Source organism: Sceloporus occidentalis, unplaced genomic scaffold (assembly GCF_023333645.1).
Source record: "Sceloporus occidentalis isolate IW3139 unplaced genomic scaffold, rSceOcc1.0.p SCAF_30, whole genome shotgun sequence".
Lineage (NCBI taxonomy): Eukaryota > Metazoa > Chordata > Lepidosauria > Squamata > Phrynosomatidae > Sceloporus > Sceloporus occidentalis.
This window is the reverse complement of record NW_028317010.1, coordinates 6,808,981-6,825,474: the sequence shown is the minus strand read 5'-3', so window position 1 is coordinate 6,825,474 and position 16,494 is coordinate 6,808,981. Positions and strand designations below refer to the sequence as shown.

At 37.7% G+C, this 16,494-nt stretch overlaps 1 protein-coding gene across 1 annotated transcript in view; it reads left to right on the top strand.

Moving 5' to 3' along the window:
- Positions 1-14,759, top strand: part of LOC149298992 (receptor expression-enhancing protein 3-B-like) — a 48,401-nt gene extending 33,642 nt beyond the window's left edge. Inside the window, exons 3-8 of the mRNA XM_089486813.1 lie at positions 824-900; positions 1,999-2,119; positions 3,317-3,430; positions 9,401-9,542; positions 13,207-13,355; positions 14,703-14,759. Coding sequence (XP_089342939.1) covers positions 824-900; positions 1,999-2,119; positions 3,317-3,430; positions 9,401-9,542; positions 13,207-13,355; positions 14,703-14,759 — 660 coding nt within the window. The remainder of the gene's footprint in view (positions 1-823; positions 901-1,998; positions 2,120-3,316; positions 3,431-9,400; positions 9,543-13,206; positions 13,356-14,702) is intronic.
- The last annotated feature ends 1,735 nt before the right edge of the window (positions 14,760-16,494 follow it).

Here is a 16,494-nt window from a genome sequence, read left to right as displayed (position 1 = left end):
ATATTGTACTATATATATATGCTCGTGTCTGCAGGTCGGTGAAATCCTAGCACTCTTGATTCGCTAAGCTTTAACCAATTAAATTTCAGGACCCATTCGTTCGCAGGCGTATGTAACACTAACAAATGCATGGCTGTTAGCCAATCAGATTGGAGTGAAGTAGCTTGGCACATCGTAATCTTGATTAGACTAAGAATGAGTTGGGTATGAAACTACTTTCATCTGAAGGAGCCAGACCGGCTTTTGTTTTTTATATTCTATAAAAGACATTTTGATAAGCTTTTCCATCAAGTTGGATCTAATTATATCAGAATATGTTGGTGCTCGCCAGTAGTAATACTGAATTGCCCCAATTATAGGTCATACCATTATAGAGTTTATAGATTTAAATTAGGAGGGCACCCTATAATCTGGACAATACGGCGATAGAAATCTGTGGCGTTATTACCGATTCCCTGAGAAAATATATAATATACAATAGATTTATAAGGTGCAGCCACTCTCAGGGTTGCTGGTTGACTGGCAAATCCCTAAGAGATTATAAGAAGCAAGCTGCTTGCCTTTACTTTTAAAACTTCAACAGGATACCCAAATACAATACAGTTCATCTCAAAGCAATAATATTATACAATATAAATAATATTGCATATTGTTTGTTTTATTTATTTGAGAATATCAGGCTCCCCATTTCAAAACTTAAGAAGCCAAGCCATGTTTTTTCTACATGTTTCGTTACACGCACCCTTTTATTTTGTGTTAATCTTGTCATATAACTGCAGCGCGTTGAAATCTAATTCCCATATATTGTGTTATTTTTTTTCAGGTTCGATGGATGATGTATTGGATAGTGTTTGCCCTGTACACTGTGACAGAAACAATAGCGGATTTAACCATATCCTGGTAAGCTTGAATCTTTTATTTGTACAGAAGAACTGATGTCTAAATGTGGAACATCTTTTTTTTATTTACACTTGGCATTTTATTGGGTTATTATGAACGTAATACAAGAGATTGCGCGGTCTTGCCTATAACCAACCAACTATAACCAGCCTCTTTCATACAGTGTTTAACGTTATTACTGGGTATTGTCACTTATATCATAGGATGTATAATATTCCCCAATGAAACTTTGAAGTGGGTTAGTGAATTAGTATGTAGACATCTGACTTTAGGTATGGAGAAAGACACGATCAGTGGGAATTGTAATATGTTTTACATTCTCAAATACTGCATGTTGTATTGTTGTATAAAATCATACACTCAGCGCAGTGGTGGCCAACTGCAAGCTGTCCAGATGTTAGTTTATATTCCCAAAAGGCAGCGTCCAAGAACATCTGGAAAGCATAGAACTGTCATACCTCCCAATGCTTGAAATGGACAAAAAAAGGACACCTTTTGTTACAAAAAAGGCTAGGAGTCAGGGCTTTACCAAGACTTTATGGGACTTAGTGACCTCTTTATAGCTATTAATGTAACTAAGTAAGGCATTTACAGGAGGAAAACATATTTTATATTTTAAATGTAATGTATAAACCAATTTACTGCTGTTTCCACACACGCTTTTGTGACTCTTAGAGCAGTAGAATGCTGTATTACACTTACAGCCAACAAATGTATTTCCAGAAAAGAGGGACAACAGGGGGGAAGAGGGATTTGGAATCCAAAGAGGGACACTTTCGCCTAAAAGACACTATGAACAGGACCTGTACAGAAGTATATACAGCTGGAAGCGGCAGCATTTTAATGGATTGAGATACTGAAGTAGTTGCAGTCATGCCATGACATAACGACAACAATTGGCTCTTCTATCTTTCACTCCACCATATCCCTATCATTTAATCCTTTCATATCTGAGCTTTTATTTCCTTGATGCTGTACATTGATTGCTTGCAGCTCATTATTGCTTACACTGTTGCTTGTGACACTTTTGGTATTTATTTAGTATGTTGGTATAAGAATTAAAGTCAAGTTGTAAGGACTATGTATGTTTTGCCTTAGGTTTCCTCTTTATTATGAAGTGAAGATTGCCTTTGTTGTATGGTTATTGTCCCCATACACTAGAGGGGCCAGCCTGCTGTACAGAAAATTCTTGCATCCTCTTCTGTCCTCACGAGAAAAGGTAAGCAGAACTAATGGTTGGTACACATTTATGCCACTTACTATACTTAACACTTACAGACATGTGTATTATATTGTAAAGGGCACATATTTACTCCTTATATACACTTTCACTTAATTATTCACTTTAAATATTAAGAAGAGTAGATATGGCTGCATGGACATTCTGTGGAACACTTCCCCTGCCTTCCACAATTTTCCTGTCCTGCATTTTTCTTGTTGTTTGTACATCTGTGTCAGTAACATTATCTGATGATCACACCGTGATAAAGGAGATCCTCTGTAGGTCCACAATTTGCTATAAAATCAGGTGTTAGGATACAACATTAAAATCATGCAGCCCGATGAGTGTGGCTTCAGCTGTATATCAGGTTTCCCCCAGCTCAAAGGCAGAGGAGTGCTGACCACAATCCTTCAGGACACGCATGTTGACCTGCTTCTGCAGAGGTGGAGTCAACTCACGACCACTAGAATGTCACATGTTTATTTTGGAAGGAGGAAGTCTGCCCTGGGACTTCTCCATTTGTGATCCCTGGGATTATATTACACTTCCTTAACTGCACAAATATCAAAGGGCAGAGAAACAAACCTTGGTGTAGTTGAACGCTGTTTCCTAATGTATTTCCAAATTGTTGAAATATAATTTTACCAAATGTGGCTACTAGTTTAACACTCAGTACAAAAAAGAAAGAAGTTTCTTGGAAAGCCCCCTTTATCCTTATTATTACCACAATAACTTCAGAAGTAAACAAAATATAGATTTTTATTTGAAAAATGTTATGGACCGTGAACCCATTGTCTTTCTTCTTTCCTCCATATCTGTGTACATAGTATAAAGTGCAGAAGAATAAGTCACAAGTCCCTAATTTGAAAGTTTATTTCTCATATATACTACCTTAAATAAGGCATATATAATTTCAGAAACTCACCTTATCTGTATATATGAGGCTCCATGCACCCCGTCTCGGGATCTGTGTGATTATTTCTCCCCATTGTGTTATCTCTCCCTAGTTGTTAATTTGCTGATTGTTGCTGGTTGATTCTCGACTTTCAAACGTCTGTAAGCTGTGACGGGGTGTTTCACGTGTTCATACGTGTTTACGTGTGTCCATTGCACTGTTTTTCTTTGTATGCCACCTGCTTTCATGTTTATTTTATAAGCTTGGGTGTTACAACAAATGCTCTGTGTTTTTAACAGGAGATTGATGAGTATATTGTGCAAGCCAAGGAAAAGGGATATGAAACAATGGTGAACTTCGGCAAGCAGGGGTTGAATTTAGCTGCTACCGCTGCTGTGACTGCTGCTGTGAAGGTACGATGAGCACTGAAGTCTCTTACTAAGATTCTAATTATTCCAAATGAAATATACCAGTGTCGTATTAGAAATGTCTGTTTTATTGCTAATTTTCCTGCTGTCAGACCATGTGTACTGTTGTAATTACAGTCTGAGATGGCACTGACAATAAAAGCAGTTTCAACAGCTGCATATGGACCCCAACTGATACATGAAACCCCCTTTTGCAGGACACTGGAAAGAAATGTACAACATTGGCTGACATTAATATAGAGTATGAAAAAAATGAAAATGTGTTTCTTTATTTGTGTCTGATGAAAAGAGGATTCCTGCTCTTTTGCTGAGAGGAGAAAATATTTGCCCGTCTTTATTTGACATTTTTATAAAATGGATCTGGCATGCAAAAATATCAGAAATGTCCTTAAATGAGCAGCCAGCTTAATCTATGTTTGCACTGATTTACCGGCATGGATTATCTAAAGGTGTAATTGTATTTTTGCCATTCGGTAGACCGTGTTTCCTTCCAGTGTGTTCTCACAAGCAGGGCTCATGTCAACGCTATTCATTTTCGTTCAATTACTTCTCTAGAAATTTGAAACCGTGTCTCGGTTTGATCAATATCCGATGGAGCTGTAATTGTTTTATCAGGGATCTATCACACCAAAGTAAATTTGCTTTTTTTAATGTATACATCACTGTCATGGCAAAAATATATTAAACTAGACAAAGGAATGTGGAATAAGAAGAATATATAATCCGTCAATCAGTCATGAGTATTTATTGTAATGCTTAAATTAAATGAACGCTCCTCCAATACATATTGGTAATATTTCAAAAGTTGATTTTTTCCACTTTGATTTATGAGATCCCTACTGAAATACAAGCGATATCTCCAGTCCTCCGCTTCCACGGGCTGAAAGGAAGCTCTGTGTTTTGTTCAGACACAATTGGTTCAAATTTTGGCAGGACACGTTATGAACACAAAGAACATGTCTAGAAATAACTGTTCCCCTGTAGATCTTTTTAAAACGTTTTTGCCACATTTGCTTTATGTATATTAAAATGCCATTCCTGTCCTTTGTGTTGTATGTTAATGGGGTAAGGGAATCATCTGCTTGCATGCAAATAACCTTTGTAAGAATTTAGCTTTTTTGCTTTTTTAAGCATCTGTCCTATTTGAAGCTTATTAAAGTACAACATACTGATTGATTTCAATGCAAACATGGATATTGCTACGTCGGTCCCAAAGAATACAGTCCAAATTAATTTGTGGTGCTTTCTGGTGGACTAAGATGTATCACCGACTTCTTTCTAGATGCATCGGCATGTTGAAAATGCCGCCGACTTTGCACAACTAGGATTATGAAAATAACAAGTATTTATTTTATGTTGTCTCTAATGTGGCAAAAATACAGAAATGTAATTCTACAAATGTTTTCTTCTAAATTTAGAGAATGTTACGCAAGACGTAAGTGCAAGCATTTGATGTGGGTTGATGTATGTTGGCTACTTTATGTTAAGCTGATACTATATCTAGCCTTTCTTATGGAGAGAATAGTGAGGGTAGAATATCTGCAGGTTGCCAACCCATAAACATATACATGGAAGAAGAAAGTAAATATTGACAGAACAATTGACAAAACAAAAAATACAATAATTTAAATTCTCCAGATGGTTCAGGTCGTAAGGTATATGTTAAAGGTGTACTGATAAACTGCTGTAGGTTTAAACATATTAGAAGGCCGGTGCTTGCCGAACTGGTACCTCTTGTTGAAAGGATTAAAATCATTCTAAGACCTGCAGGTGATGACGTCTAGAATCACGCTTTAATGAGTTAACTCTTTCTCTTTTTTTTTCTGCTCCCCTTTTTGCACCCTCTGGCCAGTAAAATTAAGCCTTCTGCAAACTTTCTACCATTCTTCTCAAGTGAAGGTAATTGATCCAAACCAAAGCATGAAAAGGCAAGCCTACCATATAACACATTTTAACATACTGGGCTTTGTTAATATCCATGGTGCTCATCTTGTATATTAATTATGTGCATTAATTAAGTGAAATCCCCGTATTTCAGGATGTAAATTTCATTTCCAGTAACAGTTTTAAAGCTACATTCTAGACAAAATACTCAATGTGTATGATAAGTCACTGTTTCCCAACACTGTTGTGAAATTGTTACAATGTTCGAAAGCTTCACTTATAAGCTTGGTCAGCATTGTTGTAGTTACGCCATAGATCTGTGTTCTCTGCTAGTATTGTTGCTGTAGGTGAAATTACATTCAGCCAGCAGGAAGAGATAATTCCTGGAGATCAGTAGTACTGGGTAGTAAATACTTTATGGGGTGTGTGTCTCCCTCCATTGGTTTTCCAAGACTAGCTTAAAAGTGCTCTACTAATTCTGCTGAATATAACACATAACACACATAGATACATTTTACATTTTGGTCCACCTAGTCTGCCTATTTTCCCCGACGTAGAGTCTCAGACCTTGGGCTTGTCTTAGATTCAATATATGCCCATTTCCCCACTGTATTAACATCTACCGCTTGTGATCTGAAGTCTTCATTTATCTACCCCACTCTCTATAAAGTACAGGGTAAAACTCTGACCCACAAGTTTTAGATTATGGTTTTTAACATCTCTCCTTTGAAATAAACGTCCCTCCTGTACTTCGTTAAATCCCTTTAGGTGTTTAAATGCAGCAATAGAAACATCATTCCTGCTAATGTTGAACGCCTAGAACCTTTCAAAAAATGAGTTATCTTATATAAAATCTTGCCTCGTTAATATTTTTTGCAGGGAACACTTAATAAAATGACGGCTCTTCTAAAGCGAGTGCTTTCTATCTTAGCTAGCTCGGTGCTCTGAGGGTGAAATGGGGATGGGACGTGTTTGCCACAACCCAGCCATTCGGATCGAGGTGACAAATGAATCGCATTAGTTCAAACAGATTTTGTGGTTTAGTGTGAATAATGATCTGACATTGTTCACCTGCCATGCAAGATGAAGCAAGTTAAAAATTGCAAAAGGAGCTCTGTAGGTGCGTGGATTTTCATGACACTTTCTGTGACAAATTGCCAATTTGTCACATTACTTGCCTGGATTGAGACATGGTAACAACGTGTTTGCGAGTACCGTTTTTAGAGCTACATGAACCTGTTTAGAAGAAAACCAGTATCATCTTGTACTGGGGTTAGGGATACATGCCTTATTTGATTTGGTGTTGCCCATGTAACTGTAATAGCCCTATAATAGCCCTATAGTGATAAAAGGTATGTATCTATGAATGTATATATAAAGACGCACAGCAGTATGTGTCTGACGTAGGTATTTCACGGGGGGTATGTTAATATACAGTTTGCATATATTCTTTATAATTGAGAATACTGGTTTTTTACTCACATTAGCCTTGCTGAAGTGAAAAATGTGGCAGCCGTGTCTCCTTCTTACCAGCCTCATATTTAAAAAAAAATGTTTGGGTGAAAAAATTGCTTTAAGCAATCAGCTATTAAAGACAGGTACATGGTAATTGAAAAATGACTCATTTATTTGTTTGCAATTGAGAGAAATTAGGTTCCAAATGTCAGACAGCAGGCTGCTATTTTCTGCAATTCCGGGAGCATTTTCCTCACCCACTGTGGGCTAATTAATTGATTATATTCCGAAGAGCACGCATTTCGAGCTATAATGGCTGCTAGCTTCCAGTAAACAGCCACAGGGAACATTACTAGTAAAGCAAGAATCCCAGCCTCTCTCCTCTTTCTTTTCCGTCTGCCCTCTCCTTGTGTCCTTTTCCGTTCCTCTCTTCCCAAGTGATGGCACGTTTTTTGGTGGGCCATTGCCGGAAGTGTCCGTGCGGCCCCCTCGGTATATGTAGTGTAGATAGAGAGCCATCAGCTTTGGTCATTCATCGCATCTTTGTACCGGGTGGGGATGTTATAAGAAAAAGCTTTGAGAAACTGAGCTGCATATATATATATATATATATATTTCCAAAGCAGACCAGGAGATGGATTATTCAATTAAAATATATGAAGTGCACTGTATTCTGGCAAAGAGATAGATTAAATGGAAATCACACTTCAGTGGTGCATCCAAAGTTGTTTTTTTAAACTTGTTATAAATGATTGCATTGTATATGTGTGAGTGTATATAAATCTAATACATATGTAAGTATGTGTGTATGTGTATATATATCTAATAAATATGTAAGTGTGTATGTGTATATATGTAAGTGTGTGTGTGTGTATATATATATATATATATATAGTATATATATATGTATGTAAGTGTGTGTGTGTGTGTGTGTGTGTATATATATATATGTGTATATGTATATATATATATATATGCCTCTAGAGTATAACCAGAGCCCTCCTTAGGTAATATATCGGTTTGTCGTCTTTTTTTTATCTGTATTGTATGAAGTGCTGCATATGGTGCTATGTAAATAAAAGATAATAATATATTTATAGAGAGTGAGGGAAGGGGGGAGAGGTTTCTAATGAAGTGCAAACTACAAATTAGCAGTTAAAATAAATCATTACATTTGTTTTGCTTTACTTGTCTCCTTGTTAAAATAAAAACAGCCTTATAGATAAAGAGCCCAGCTAAGTTCCAGCATCAGACAGAGTGAACCGAGAGCTTCAAAGGGATTTGAGCTTTGACTTGCAAATGACTCGGGGGCATTGACAGGGATTCCAGGCAGCGTTTCTGTTGATAGTGGTCTATCAGACCATCAGCTGGGAATTCACAATAACCTGACCACACTCTGTTAGAGACGGAGAAGAGGGCTCTGCACTTGCAATCTATTAAGATGTTCAGGGGGGATATGAGGGGCTTCTTTGGCGGGGATGGTTTGATGGTAGGGAGGGTCATGTGGAGAAGTCCGTGGCATGGAGAGCCCTCAGGTGGGGACACTGAGCTTTCTATTAGAGTGCAGTTTGTAGCTGTTAGGAAGGCGGATTATAAACTTCTGTACAGGATAGCTTTCAGTTAGTGTTTCAAATTAGAGTAAGTAGGAGAGAGCCTGAGAATGAAGTAAGGGAGTTCATTTATACATGTGTAGTGATTGAAGTGATTGATTGATTTTGAACTTTCTTTTTTATCTTATGTCTATGGTAATGATCCCCATATATATATCGCAGAAAGGCCTTCTTACCGCGGTGGAATTAAAGTTCTGGAGTGCAGCACTTGTGACGCTCTGGTCTGGTGAAGAGCAATCTAGATTATTTTTTGGTAAAAGGAGAGCCATGGTCGGTTTGTGGTTTATTAGTGCTATTGAAGTCAAGGAAACTTTTTGTTTGTCTTCATATAGATTACTTCAATCAAGGATGTATTGGGGAAATTTAACTTTCTGCATAGACTATAATCTATGGAAGGCTCAATTACCAATTAACAATATATTTAGCACTTTTTGCTTTATTCACATCCTTACATCTTGAACATCGTATGCTTTTTAATTATGGAGTGACAGATGCAGTGTCTGTTGTTGAATACAGAGAGTATGTTTATTTCTGCTGCTCGTCGCACTTGTAGATGCTTGGTTTCTGAGACAAGATGTTATTTGTCTGCGTTATCTTTTGGCAAATCCCTGGATTCATTAGGTGGTAGTGTTCTTCGTTTCATTTTTGTTTCATTTTCAGCCCACGGTGGGTTCTGGATGAGTGGCTTGAATGCAGCGCGTTACAGTACACTGCGCACAATAGGGAATATCTGCCCTGAACACCATCCCAGTAATATAACCGCACCACCTAACGCTTGTTTATTTCCAAGAATAAACTGTACTCTGCAATGAGGAAGAACATTATTGTAAACCTTCTGGCTAATGCTTATGTTTTGCTATAATGCTTATATGTTGTTTTTTAACACCCTACCCTGTTTTGTTTTCATGTAATGATTGACAATGGCGAATCAATACATTTCTGCATGTGTGGTGTACAAGAACACAGAAGTGTTATTCTGCTGACATCATGTCTCCTCTTTGCTCAGGGACAGGGAGCCATAACAGAGCGTTTACGCAGTTTCAGTATGCACGACTTGACAGCCATACAAGGGGATGAGCCAGAAGGATGCAGACCCTTCCCCACGCTTCCCCAAAAGAAGCCCAAAGCCCCTAATACAGAAGAGCGTGGTAAGTATCCCAGTCAATGCGGCAGCTGTAGATGTGGTCTTGTTTGGGCACCGTGTAATAGTTATAGTAAAAATGTATCGTATGAGCATAATATATAAAGTGTGCATTACCAGTGTTCAGACTTTGCACCCGATTCACTTTCTATACATACGCCTCACGCTGTTATAATAAGGGTTAAGGCGGTACTGGCCACGGTTTCTATAAAGCACTTGCTCTGTAAAACATCCATCATTTCCTTAACATAAATACCATTCTGCAGAGGAACATTGGTTTTATTTTAAGAATACATCCTTTGAAGTGGCAAATATATATATGGAGCTGTGAATGTACGGCCCAATGCTGGCTACTGAAATGGCACAACGGTATGTTATTGGCCGCACGTAAATGCACATACATGTTCTCTATCACAAACAAATGTACACTCACACATGTATAAACCAATTAATTCACACAGTCTTTTAAACATGTCTGTATACATATATATATATATATATATATATATATATATATATATATGTGTGTGTGTGTTTATACTAAAATTGTATCCATTGCCAATTAACTTTTCTATTGTTTATATATCTTTTTTCATATAATACAGGTTTCTTCTTTCATTTACATGTCAACTTGTGTAGTCCTTGGGAAGAACATGCTCATCTAAGCTAATCTTCTGCGTTATAGCCTTAATGGAATGGATATATAGTTTTTTTTAAAGATTTGTATTAAAAGCTGAGTTTTATTATAGGTTTCCTTTTGTTTAGTGTCAAGGGTTTTTATTACCACTGGGATCTTTTGGTTAGCCAACACCTGTTTAGATTCTTAATGGAATTCACCCTGTATCTGCAGATGAATATTAAATAATTCTTTGCTGTAGCAGAATACAATTTAGAAAGATGCGAATTCATGAGCTTTGGTACCATGTTAAAAAAAAAAAAGGGAGATAAATAGATTTCAGCCAGCGTAGATTGGAAAATCATTCAGCTCTAGAACATGACTGCAATACACAGGGAGGAGGAATTTTAATGCTGCGGCTCCAAGCCTACAGCAAAAATGTTTCTCCACAATAAAGGCACAGAAAATATTCGCTTTAACACATCTGGAATAAAGCAAAAGAGATTTTGTAGATTCTGCTGTGTGCTTTTAAGTCAGAACCTTAGCTAAATTGCCCAAATTATAATGCTAGTAATGGAAAAATCTAAACTAATCCCTGCATTGACCACTGAGACGGTCAATGTAAAACAATTCATATGGCCGCTGTAATCCACATAATTTAGGACATTTCAGAATAATTTGCGTATTCATAACATGTGATGTACAAAAGGTTTGTTTTAAGTGGAGGCAGGAAGTAGGAATTAATGCAACCCAGATGTCCACGTTACAGCGAGATTGGAGGTCAACATTCATTTGAAGGATGTGGGCACCACCCAGTGGAAGGTTTTAGAAAATATTTTGGAATTGATAAGAACAGCAAAATTTATACAATAGACAAGAAACTTTAAAAAGTAAAAAGCTCTAAGGATTCTCGAGGTCCGACTACATGCCTTTGCAACCGTTCATCTTTTGTGTCTCTACATATTTGTGTTTAAGTTGATTACCAAGTAATTTAAAGAAACATGGGTTTCTGACATCATATTTCAGATCTCAACTGTTGGTATATTGTGAGGCAGGGGTTGACAAATTTGGAATGGATCTAGGAGCCAGCCAAAAAAAATTCCAATACATAACATTTATGCAAATTTGGCAAATATATGTTAATGATCTATTTAATAAATAATTGATACATTTAATAAGCTAATAATACATTAAATTATTAGCAATAAGTGCTTAATATAAAATTGCTAAGTAAATTGTAACTCACATACACTTACACACTCAAGAATCACACACCACATTCTTATATACATGCACACACTATCTAACATACACTTACACACATGCTCTTCCCCCGCGGGGTCACAATGTGGGGGTCTGGATCCTGTGCCCGCTTGGCACCCCCTGTAGCCAAGCAGCTTCCAAAGTTTATATGGTGACTTGACTCCCGGAGTTTGTCGAGCCCTGCTGTATGGAACCATATTGAAAAGATTTGGTTAATGTTTTTGATTATCTTGCCATTGGCACAGAGTAGTCCTAGCAAAATGAAATGCATCCTGAGACATAGATGGGTACCCCAATGGCTGTTCATGCAGTGTTCTGCTCATATGCTAAGTAGGTTCAACACTTTCTGCCCCTGTCTCCTTCACCCGGGCGTGTGGCTGTGATCGGGGATAAGACTAGTCCAGGTTGTGCTTTGGAGGTGCAGAGAGTTGGTTCCCTGCCCAGAGATGAAAGTTATTAAAACCCATAGCCCCAGGCAAGAAGTGATTCACCCCAACACACTGATTGTAACTCAACAAGTACCAGGAGACGGGTAGCAGCTACTGTAAGTGAATGGTCAGTGTTTTAGTAAAGCTGCTTGTTTCATTGAAAATATGTAATCTGTAAAGGCCCGTTTGTGGTGTATAGCAATGTAAATCACTCTTTGTACTGATACTGATGCAGAACAAAACAGAATTGAATGCTTATGTATAAAAATTAATACTATATAAATACAAACGTTTAAAATTCACAGCCAAAATACTTTTGTCCTGCTTCTGTTAATGTTGGCCGTCAACATTGTTTTATCTTTCATTTCTGGAAGTTTCACTGTTCCAAATTCAACAACTCCTTTCCTTCTGATAATATTTGTTAAACCAAGCATGCATGTTCTCCCGCACTGCTCTGTCCTCCAACAAGCAAATAAAGCCAGTTGGAAGCCCTACCTTCTGCCATATCCAACACACACTAACACACTTACCCAAAAGCCTAGCACAGCCCTAACACACTTATACCAATTCAAGGCCTGGTTTGAAGAATTTGGGAAGCCGGGAGTGGGGTGGCTGGGGTTGCCCTGCTTCCCAGACCAACCCCTTGCCATTTTTCTCTAAGATGGTGTAAAATTATGGACACAAACAAACATATTTGTGTTCCGAGCACTGGAGCTATAACTTGTATGCCTTTTTTTTATTATTTGTTTTAAATCCTGCCCTTATAATTTAAGGTCTGTTTCATGAGTCCCTCTCCTTCCCTTCATTTCAAGTCAGTAACCACTGCTTCCAAAGTTTCCGCTCAATGTAAAGATTTCCAAACAGGAAGATGTCAGAAATCCGATTAAACTGTATTTAATTCATGTTACTTGGGCAGAAGCCCAGTCACTGCTGACATATTGACATTGTAAATAATTGCTTTTTTACGTGTTGGCAGTTACCAATGAGGACTTGAAGGCAGCTGAGCAGCAACTATATGTTCACGTTATGGCGGAGAGGTGCTTTTACCTGGTTCACAAGTTCTTAACAGAGATATATATATATGTACTATAGTAGATTTTACTTGTCTTGCTGATTTGATGTTGTCTATCCTATTGTACATTGCACTAGCAAACCTTTGTTCAGACACCATTTGGCTTTTTTCACTTATGTTCATAAATCATATCAGTAGAGTACAATAGTAGGGTATTTGCGTGTTTTTCATTGTATCGGTGCTGGCTCTAACAGATTTGCTTTTAGTAAACCAAATCATTTCCTTATTTTGAATCAAAAAGTGTTTGATCGGCTAGACCAAATACTAATGCTCATTCCTTCTTTTAACCTAGCATACGGCTCATTCCGAAAAGACTCTGGTGATGATAAAACAGATGAAGAGACAGAAGGGGCTCATTCGGATGATGAAATGTATTCACAGAAGGGCCTTTGGAGGTCCCAAAGTGTGCGCTCAGTAAAAGGGATCAAAGGACGCAAAGAGGTAATATTTTTGTATGTATTGATACACATTGTTTGTTTTGACATAATCCGGTGAAGTTCCCTTGTTAAACCAAAGCAAACACAGGTGATACCAGTAGCATTCGCTTATATCAATCCAATGTCCTCATTTATTGATGGGAACGTTCATCTAAAAGGTACAATGATGAGAGTGAGAAACACGATCTGCGACGGGCAAATTCCTCATTTTTAGTTAAATAGGTAAAAACCTCGAAGCTGAGCTTTAATATGTAACATACACACTGAGGCTTCTTGATTGTATTCCTTTCCTTTTTCCCCAAACACTACCCATTCATTAAATATACTGACCGTGTTATGACCGTTACTGCGTGTTGATGTAAATTTGCCTATATCCAGAGTCTGAATGCATGCACTTAAACATTATGTACGTCTGCCTTCGAATGTTATTTACAGCTACAGCACTTGTCATTATATCGCATGACACACGAGAGGTAATGCAGTGAGCGATGGTTCCTCTGTTAGGGTCTCAAGACCTTAGCAATTTAATTAGCTTTTCCCATCATGTTCCACAGTACAGCAGCGGGGGTGGCTTATCCCCATTAACCTAGGAGCAGTCACCGAAAATATACAAGTGTCTTCACCAACTTATGGAGAAGACAGCATAAAACCAATAAGATTCGGGACACAGCCAGGTCCTCACTTAGTTAAAAAAAAAAAAGACGGTACAGAATGCATGAACACTCACTGCACCTTTAGGAGACACAATGATTCAGTACCTCTTGGCGGTGGATCTGTCAGTAGACCATAATGAAAACTGGAAATGCTGTCTTTTATTGTATGTCTGGATATTAGTTATTAGTTATATTTTAACATTGCTTGTTTTTCCATTTGACTCTGTATAAATCTCACTATGATTCTAATTGTTTCATTTCTGTCTGGTTATGCGAATGTGACGAGTCACTGAAAGCATTACATTTCTTGTCTTCTGGCTAGTCTCCATTCTCCTTCAGATAAAAACAGACCTCTTCGGTCACACGTAGCTTCTTTACAGCACTTATCACTGTCTGTCTGGGCATTATAAAGGTTTAATACACGAAAAATCATTTCAGAATCAGTGTAATGTGTTCTAGGTTCAAGAAACTTAAAACAAAAACATCAAACACTAGAAATTAATATAAGTAACAGAACAAACAAAATTATAAGATTTTGTATTAGGGTAAAGATTGGCTTTCTAGTGGTTTGATTTTTATTACCTACATATATATACATTTTATTGTGTTTTATTTTGTTATGTATGACTTTTGATATCAAACCAGAACACTTCTATTTCCAATCATGTACTTACATTTCTAATGTTAATGTTTTGCAGATACGATACGGATCACTAAAACACAAGGTGAAGAAGAGACCGCAGTTGTATTTTTGAGGGGACCAGACTACACTTTTTCTTCAGAACTGCTGTGTTACAATATTTCTGTGTATGACATACGATGATGCCTTGAGATTTGTACATTTCAAAACCAGCATTAATGTTACACATTTGTTGAGATTATAGAGGGTAATTCTATCCTTTCATGCTTGATATAGCTTTAAATACATTGTGCCTTAAATAGACAGTCTTACCCATATAGAGCAATAAAACCAATGGGCCCATCTATTCTGCCTTTTTTCAATCAAATCATGAAGCCCACAGACAGGTGTGGTGGCCTACATGGGAGTATGACTTGCCACAGGGTGGAGGTAACTGTCCAGAGATTACTAGACTGTCCAAGTTACAGCTACTAACCAGGGTCTCCTTGGGGAAGAAGAACTTTGTTGTATTTGTAAATCAATGATTATGGCATATGCCAACCCTGTATAGAAATACACCAAAGGGGCAGACTGTTGGAAAACATTAATACCTCAACAGTTTTCTTGTTGACTTTAAATCTTCTCACATATTTGGTGAGTGTAAAATCCATGGATAAATATTTAATGGGACACTTCCACTGTACTTTTTCTTCTGTACAGAGCTTCTCACCCTATATTTATTAGGGTGAGAAGCGCAGACAGTATTTTGTTTTTTGTATACATTGTACAGCCAACACACTGTATTTGCAGCATGCTCACACTGTTTGGTAGGCCTCATATTATACATTTGTATTATTTGAGCCTGAGACTAGCTTAGCGCACCGACATTTTTTCTTTTCCCTGTTTGCACATATTTGAGGTTGTTGGCTCCTCATCAGTCTGGTTGCAGCTTGCTGTCCAGGGGTTAAATGGGAGGAGGTTTAATTGCACCTCCCCCAATACATTAATCTGGTTTTGGTAGCAGTATAAACTGCTTTGTGTGCCCACTATGTAGGAGGTGAGAGTAGGTTCTCACCCTATTGAGAGTGTGCCTTGACGTGGCGGGTGAGCTTAATTATGCTTTGGCCAATTCATATAACCAAAACCTCTCATTTATATTATGTTTATATATTTGTTGCCAACTTTATTAGGGTGAGAAGCGCAGACAGTATTTTGTTTTTTGTATACATTGTACAGCCAACACACTGTATTTGCAGCATGCTCACACTGTTTGGTAGGCCTCATATTATACATTTGTATTATTTGAGCCTGAGACTAGCTTAGCGCACCGACATTTTTTCTTTTCCCTGTTTAAACATTAATACCTCAACAGTTTTCTTGTTGACTTTAAATCTTCTCACATATTTGGTGAGTGTAAAATCCATGGATAAATATTTAATGGGACACTTCCACTGTACTTTTTCTTCTGTACAGAGCTATGTTGTTTTATTTTTGTCTTGGGTGCCAGTTTTGCACCCAGTTTTGTTGTTGTCACTACAGTAATCCATTGTCTCCTGGAATACATCTGCTCACCTCACTACTGTCCCTTCGCATCTCAGAGCATGGCTGCCATGTCACAAATGGACAGCCGCACGCAGCCTGCGATCGTGGTCTGCACGGAACATTTTAATAACGCACATCCGTGTCCGGTGAGGCCTACCTAGTGATTATTTTAACGGAGCATGTCAGATGTATGTCCGGTTCAGTATTTAAATCTGACCACTCATGCGCACAAATCAATGTGTAATGTCTACACTTGGTCCACATTTGGACCTTTAACTAGAAGCCTCCGCTATGCTTTGTGAACCTGGAGATTCATGCACTGCTCTACA